The sequence below is a fragment of the Antrostomus carolinensis genome, unplaced genomic scaffold (genome assembly GCF_000700745.2).
Source record: "Antrostomus carolinensis isolate BGI_N321 unplaced genomic scaffold, ASM70074v2 scaffold15990, whole genome shotgun sequence".
NCBI lineage: Eukaryota > Metazoa > Chordata > Aves > Caprimulgiformes > Caprimulgidae > Antrostomus > Antrostomus carolinensis.
Window position 1 is genome coordinate 1 of NW_010287845.1, and position 7,643 is coordinate 7,643.

The following is a 7,643-nucleotide window of genomic DNA, read 5'->3' on the forward strand; positions in this document are numbered from 1 at the left end:
GGTGAGAGGGGAGAGGCCGTTACTCGCTTTATTGAGCCCGTTGGGGGGGTCGCGGGCGGCGGACACACGTCACTCACGTTTATTTTTTAATTACAGAAGCGCTCTGATGTCTCACGGGAACCAGCACCGGGGGTGTCCGGCGGCTCCCAGCGGTGAGTGCCTGGAAACAGCCTCTGAGGCGAAATTCCCACCCTGGGGATTGAACCCGCCAGTGCCACGGCACCGGGCTGGGCACCCCCGGTCAGCAGGGGGAAGGGCAGCGATGTGGGGATACATACGGGAGGTTCGCTTGACGCGTACCCGCTTGGAAACAGCGCTGTCCGGGGAGCTTAGTGAGGGGAGGCGGGGGTGGCGTTTGAGATCAGGATTAATCCGTTGTTTCCTTTGAGCTGTGCCCTGTACAGTCTTGTGACCTTGGCTCTTGTTTAAAGGTGAAGTAGTGAAACCTCAGCTTTAGTAGCAGCAAGGGGAATGCTCTTTACAAAATCGTGGAGAACTTTAGTACCCTTGATCGATTTCCATGGGTTATATTTGGTAACTTTGATTTATCATGAGCACAGAATAGAAATTTGTGATCAAGCAAGTTTCCTTAAACTGTAAAGTGGTGACGTCACCGAGGGTTTGAGTGTTGGTGATAAGATAGTCACACCCTGGAACACAGTGACCTTTGTAGTTATAAAATGGCTGCCACTAAAGAGGAACAGCCATTTTAATTATTAATATACAACCTTAACAAGTGTTACATCCTTTACAAGCGATACCCAGTGAATCGTTGGCTGTATTTTTCACTAGTTATGTTGAATGTTTTTAATGTCAGCTTGATGCATAAGTTGCTGGGATGTGTGAAGTTCTGTGCAGGTGGTTTTTTAATGTGGTATGGACAAGATCTGGAAGTGGCTGCTTTGTAACTTGAAGGTTCTTCCTTTCCCCCCCTCCTGTGTTAGAGGAAAACAGTAAAAACTTCCATAGAACTGTAGAAGAAAAAAAAAAACCTCTGTAGAACAGCAGAAGAAAACTATTAAATTGAAATAATTTGGAAGGCAGAGTATTGATTTTGCATTGCAGATGCAACAGACTGCATTTAGAATAGGCTGAAGATAAAGTACCTTGAAAATTCTGTTTGGAGAGGGAAAAAAATGGTATTAAGTTGCATTCTTTTCAGAAAAGTTGTGTGCTTACCTTACAAACAAAGGGTATTAAACATTAAACCCACACAAACAAACCTCTCCAAAATTCTTAAAGAGCTACTCATGGTTTAAATTGAAGCCTTTTTTTAATTTAACGCAGAAAACTGACTACAGGAGAGGAAATGATGGAACTTAAAATAGTCATGTGCAAAACATGCTGATAAACTGGATGTGAATTGTTGGTGTGTTTAATTATCCTTGAACATCTTGCCACTGTGTCATAATGTTTGTTGCTGTGTAAATGACTTCCCTATAAGTGATTAGCTTCCCCCTCCCCACCCACAACAGGAACAGAGACCGGATATTGCAGAACAACTATAAAACCAGAACCAGCTTCTGAAAGGACCTGTATGGAGAAGACGGTGGGTAGGAAAACTGATGTTATGACAGGCTTCATGGATGACTTAACCCTCAGCTCGCCAAAGAAAAGAGAGTCGTCTTTGAGATCCAGGAGAAGTTGTGATCGGTCATCAACAAGGTCATCTAGCAGATCATCTTGCAGTTCACGGTCCAGTTCAAGTAGTTCCTCTTCAGCTTCCTCCAGGAGCTGGAGCAGCTCCAGATCGAGATCAAGGTCATGGGCTAGAAGAAGCAGTTCCCGAAGGTACAGAAGATACTCTCGGTCATACTCCAGAAGCCGATCCAGATCACGTGGGTACTCGAGGTACCGAGGGAGGTACCACGCCAGACACTACGGGAGGAGCCGCCGCTCTCCTCTCAGGTACAGATCACGCAGCAAGTCGTGGTCTCGTGGAAGATCCTACTACAGAAGGTCCTATTCGAGAAGCAGATCACGTTCAAGAGGCCGAAGATACTATGGATTTGGGCGAACAGTGTATCCCGAGGCTTACAGGAGCTGGAGAAGCAGGTCACGAACAAGATCTCGTAGTAGGTCACCTCTCCATTTAAGTGAAAAAGGTACGTTTTTTAAAAAAAACCCCACTTTTATTGTGTGAGAACCTCAAATGTACAAATTATATTTATTTTAACAGTTGAATTTTCCTGTGTTTTACTTTATAGACTATAACTGATAATGACAGTAGGGAAGAACATCTCTGCATGGCTATAAAAGTGTATTTAGGAAAAAAGTTAAGTAGTTCAGAGTTTATTATTTGCACTTCAGATGAAGCTCAATCTCCCAAGTTCTGATGACAGTTAATCACAGTTGATGCTTATGTGTGTGCAGTGATAGTGAACGTGCAGGTTTTAGACTTGTGTGAGTGGGTACGTGTTGATTTAAACATAAGGGAATGCCTTTTTTTTTTGTCTTGCAGAGAAGAGGGAACTCCTGGAAATAGCAAAAGCTAATGCTGCAAAAGCTCTGGGAACAGATAACATAGTCTTGCCCGCAAGCTTGAAGTTCCTTACTCCTTCCAAAGAGATAAAAAATGAAAAACAAGAGCATGAAGATCCTGGAGAGTCAGCTGAGGTAAGTATGAACTGGAGTATTCTCAAGGAAAAGGTAAAAACTTCTTAAAACTTGTCATCTGCATGGACCTGTTACAGTTTTTAACTGTGGAGTTTGTGATTATGAATTCAAACTCTGGAACAAAAATTTCAGATTTACCAGAATGCTAAAAACTACTCTGGGAACCGCTGTAGCCTTTGTGTTAAGCTGAAAGTCCTGTGGCCTCTGGAGAGGTGGTTGATCCACTGAGTACGTGCAGTGATAGGTGGGGCAGTGGTAGGTGGGGAAGGAGACCTGGATGTAGTTTGTTCTCTTTGAGTTGATTTTCTTGCCCATTACTTAGACTAGTTCATGTGTTTCTGACCTAAACCAAGGAGACTCCTTACCCAACCCAGTGAATAGTGTGGGGGTTTTTTTTAAATTAAATCTTTTCACCCTTTTTAACTGTTGAAAGCTTTTCATGTGCAACAAACTTGTTTCCCAGAAATTACTTACCCAAGCACCCAATGCATTTTACATACTTTATTTCTGTCTTATAGAAATCATGACTATGGTTCCAGACATGATGAAGAAAATCTGTTGGTAATTAAGGGACTTTGTGGGCTGTAGCTTTTGTGCATTTAAGGGAGGGAGAAACTTGAGCAGCTTAAACTGAATTTGAATTTTAGTTTGGCTCTGTGGTTATGGTGTGTTAACAGGATTTGTGGTGTATACAAAGCTGCAATAACTGTTGCCTCGATCAGATACTGCTATTTGAAATGGAACTAAATTTACTGAGGGTTTTAGACAAATGGTCCAGGCATCCCTTTCATAATATATGCAATATATTCCAGATGTTGAGAGAGTACAGAAGAAGAGGCCTGCATCACTTGCAGATAAGTTTATTGTCATTATCCAAAGCTCTGCAGGATGGATATGCAGAACTTAATGCACCTTCACCACTACACCTCACTCTGTGGCAGTCCATGCTTCGAGTTGTTTGAATCCTTTTAAAAGGATTTTTCCAGTTTCAAAAACTTAACCTGGGGCGTGGCTATCAGGTCACATGTGAATTGGCACAATGACATGGATAAAAATACTGAATGCTTTTCAAATTGAGCTCATCATTGATCTCTTTGCATATTCAGTAGTGTACACTTGTACTTTTGACCTAAATACCTGAAACAACTCTACCATAAAGTTCATACTCTAATTAAACTGCCTTAACTAGCACGGAGTAACGTATCCTCCCACTGAAGCTGTGTGTGCTCTTCTCTAGCAACCCAGAAGACCAGCAGAAGACATGACCAAGAGTGGAATGGAAAGAGCAGCCATACAGAGAAGCATTTCTTTCAGTCCTAATGTAAGTGTGATTTTTCCCAAGATGGAAGTCCAGTACTTCATCCCTCCTGTGTTAGGCTTTTCCCAGCATTGCTTGCCAAATTAAAAATCTTAATAATGGTAACAAATTGAATTGAACTGTTTGATAATGACTTTTCTGGATGTGTTATTAGATCAGTACTTCAGCAGTACAGCACTGCAAACACACTGCAGCAGAGTCTTTATTTAAAATAGATGTTGACCTTTCAACAATAACATTGAACATCTGTACTGTACTCATTTATGCCAGAAGTAGTTTACACCAGAACTGGCTTCACGTTACGTGTTTGGATTTATTTTAGTAATGCAGAACTAGGGGAAAAAGAAACTTCCCTGAATCCTGTGTCAGTTAAATGTATGTAGTTGATACTCAGTAGGCATCAGGTCTGTGAACTGGAAAGAAAATGTGTCTTATCAGCACACATAAACCCCTTGAAGTTGGCAGGTCTTTGTACATCCTTCTTGTTCTAGAATCTTTAATTTATTTTTTCCAGAATACAATGGCAAAACCAGTACTGCAGAAGCCAGCGAGCCATGTTGTCAAAGAACCAGCTGTTTCTCCAGGAAGAGAAGAGGACAGGAAGGGAAGTCCCTATGGGCAATGGGTTCCTGTCAAGATGGAGGCAAAGAAAACATTTCTAAACTTCTCACCTAAAAGTGCACCGTTCCGGGCACGCTAGTGTATTGTCCTCGCTGTCTGACCACAGCATTATGCATACTTCAGTAGGGAGATCTGAAATTTTCTGATCAGGCTGAAGACTTTTGTTAATACTGAGTATTTATTTTTGAGATCTTAATTTTGGAATCCTAGATTTCTCTTTTCAGATGTAGAGCACAGTGATCCAGAAGCCACAGATGGGACTCTTGTGTATATTTGTAAATATTTTATATTGCTTTAAAGGACTAGAACTTCCAGGTGGGTAACTTTTTCTAAACAATAGCTCAGTAGCTGTTATTTTGAACACTTGATTTACATTGTGTAACTCTTTAAGAAAATAAAGATTAGTTTTGCACTGGCTTCTCAATGTGTCAAGTTTTAGACCCGTGTTTGGTAGTTGACTGTCCTGTAAGTGTTTGTTTTGAAGTTTAGCTTTCATTTACCCTACTGTTAGCACAGAAGTGCAACAGAAGGTAATTCTTATGTCATTCTGAAAGTGGAACTTTATACTGGAATCGTTCAGGGCCTCCAAAGTAACTTCCACAGATATCCCTCTGCAAGTGGAAAGCTTGTGTTGGATGTGTACCTGCTGCAGGTGAAGCTATTGCTGTTGTAAGTGTTGCAGTTGCACCTGAGCAGCTGTTGCTTCTGCTGACTTGTAAGGCTGAACTTGACCTCATGCTGACTTTGTTTTGATTTAGGTGGCTTTAAAAACAGCTTTTCAGGGCTCCCTGGGTAAGGCAGTCAGCAAACCATGAGGTTAGCAGAGGCAGTGTCACCCTGAATTTAGCAATACAGTGCTCTTAGCTCCATCGCTCACCACGACCTCTACAAAGATCATTGCAAGTAACTCAACAGGCTGTTGTGTGGGTTTGGGAGCAGTTAAACTTATTTTTTTGTAAAAATAAATGGTTAGTAATATAAATGGACTTAAGACTCCTTCAGTCTGGAAGCTTCTTTTAGAAACTGTTAAATTGCCAAGATGAGGCTGGCAAATGTACCAAGGAATATGGTATTTTGTGGCAACCTGAAGTCAATACTGAAGCTAATCCTTATTCCTCACCCTCTTGGCCAGCAGAACAGGCACTCTGCACTCTAAAGTTGTAAGAGTTTATTTATTCAGAACATGAAATTGCATAAGCTGGCTACTTCTACAAGTAAAAGCTGTATACAGCTGAAGTTGTTATGCAAATTACATCCATTATATTTAAATACAAGACTCTCCAAATTAATGAGGTTTACAAAGTATTTTTTTGGATACAACTTAAAATCACCTGCAAAATGTCTACACCAAACTGGAACAGATGCAGCAGGGGCTGTTGGTGCTTTGCTGGAGGTGACAGTTCAGACGGCTGTTCCTCTCTCCAGGTTCTGTTTGATCTCGGCTGTGTACTTCCCGTAGAACCTCTCTGCCTTCTTATTGAACTTGGCATTCCTCTCGTTGATGTAGTCGATGTCGGCGTCGTCGTTGTAGGGGCGTCTTCGACTGTATTTTTCACGCTTCTCAATTCTGTAAGACAAAAGAGCAGTGTTGGAAGAGCCGTGGTGAATCCTGGGGGGTTGATGACACGTTGCTTTTCTGTCACGTGCTTCTTTGTTTTATCTTTGTATTTACTTACTGCTTTTCAAGATCTGCAACCATTCTATCCACCCCTTCCTTAGATGGGACGTGAGTTCCGTGGAGAAGACTGTCGGATGTGGGATAAAGCGCTTCACCACTGGGAAAAAAAAACGCTTTGAGATTCCACTGCTTCTATTTCATTCCTAATTTAGCACTTCAAGGCACTTGTATTTGAACTCTGGGAGTTCAAGATTCAGGTGAGAATATGTTGATACTAAATATACACGCTCTTAATTAGCACATGTCTACAAAAGATACAGAAACCCACTGAAATTCTGAATCTAAACTCTAAATCGGATTAGAACTTGGCAAGTTCTCATCTGTCAGTCTGCTCTTAAACTGTGCCAGGTTGCTTAAAAAAAACCCAACCAAACAAAACCACCACTGAAATGTAATTTTAAACACAATTTAATAGGCAAAATAATTCAAACTCAGTAATGCTAAGTTTGAAGAACTAAAGATCATGAGAAGCCCACAAATTCTGAATCTAAACTCTAAATCGGATTAGAACTTGGCAAGTTCTCATCTGTCAGTCTGCTCTTAAACTGTGCCAGGTTGCTTAAAAAAAACCCAACCAAACAAAACCACCACTGAAATGTAATTTTAAACACAATTTAATAGGCAAAATAATTCAAACTCAGTAATGCTAAGTTTGAAGAACTAAAGATCATCAGGGAGGCTGTGCATATTCAGACCATGTTAAAGAGACTAATTAACATCACTATATGAGTATGCATGTGCTGAAAGGATTAGGTTAAGTTCTTAGTGTTTGCTAATAATGTAGAAATACTACAGATGGTATCAGATGACTGAAGTCACACTTACTCCAGCTCAGTGACACTTACTATTGCTCTTTGAGCTTCTCGTACTGCTCCAGGTCAGGTTTGATCTGCCGGGTTAACCTCTGGTACTGGCGCAGCTGAGCAGCTGCGTAATCTTGGGGAGAAAATTAATTAGTGTGAAGATTAAAGTCTTTATGGTTCGGTTTGCATCTGAAATACTAACAAAGGTGGTGATGATGAACATGGACAATTAATTACATAGTTCAGCTGTTACCTGAAAATCCCAAATCTGGATTTTTCCTCTTTTTTTTCCTTTCCCATCTCTCCGCATCCTCAGCGCTGATCTCCAGCAGTTTCACTCGCTCGTAGTCTTCCCCTCTGGCTGCACATTCCTAACGCAGCACAAAGAACACTTCAGTTCTAACAATAAGATACTGGCCAAGCATCCCACTTGGTTATAACTTCCCTAAATCAGTCCAGTGAATCTCTAGCAGAGGCCAATAATTTAGACATTCAGGAGTCTAATTAGGAGGTGGGTTTTCGAGGCACCAGGCAGGGGGCTCAGTGTCACCACAGGTGCTTGTAACTGTGTCTTTACCTTCTTCTTCTCCTCCTCCCTCAGCTGCCA

The 7,643-nt window shown here is 41.3% G+C and overlaps 2 protein-coding genes across 2 annotated transcripts in view; one reads left to right on the forward strand and one right to left on the reverse strand.

The window, feature by feature from the left end:
• Window positions 1–103: 103 nt before the first annotated feature.
• On the forward strand, window positions 104–4,634 carry RSRP1 (arginine and serine rich protein 1). The gene is made up of 5 exons (XM_010164483.1): window positions 104–152; window positions 1,476–2,105; window positions 2,462–2,616; window positions 3,854–3,937; window positions 4,449–4,634. The coding sequence occupies exons 1-5, from the start codon at window positions 107–109 to the stop codon at window positions 4,632–4,634; spliced, it is 1,101 nt and encodes a 366-aa protein (XP_010162785.1). The 5' UTR covers window positions 104–106.
• Window positions 4,635–5,956: 1,322 nt separating this feature from the next.
• SYF2 (SYF2 pre-mRNA splicing factor) overlaps window positions 5,957–7,643 on the reverse strand; it is a gene marked incomplete at its 5' end in the record, with an annotated part of 1,797 nt that continues 110 nt past the window's right edge. Inside the window, 5 exon segments of the mRNA XM_010164493.1 lie at window positions 5,957–6,122; window positions 6,232–6,330; window positions 7,079–7,169; window positions 7,290–7,407; window positions 7,614–7,643. The exon segment at window positions 7,614–7,643 is cut by the window's right edge and continues 3 nt beyond it. Coding sequence (XP_010162795.1) covers window positions 5,957–6,122; window positions 6,232–6,330; window positions 7,079–7,169; window positions 7,290–7,407; window positions 7,614–7,643 — 504 coding nt within the window.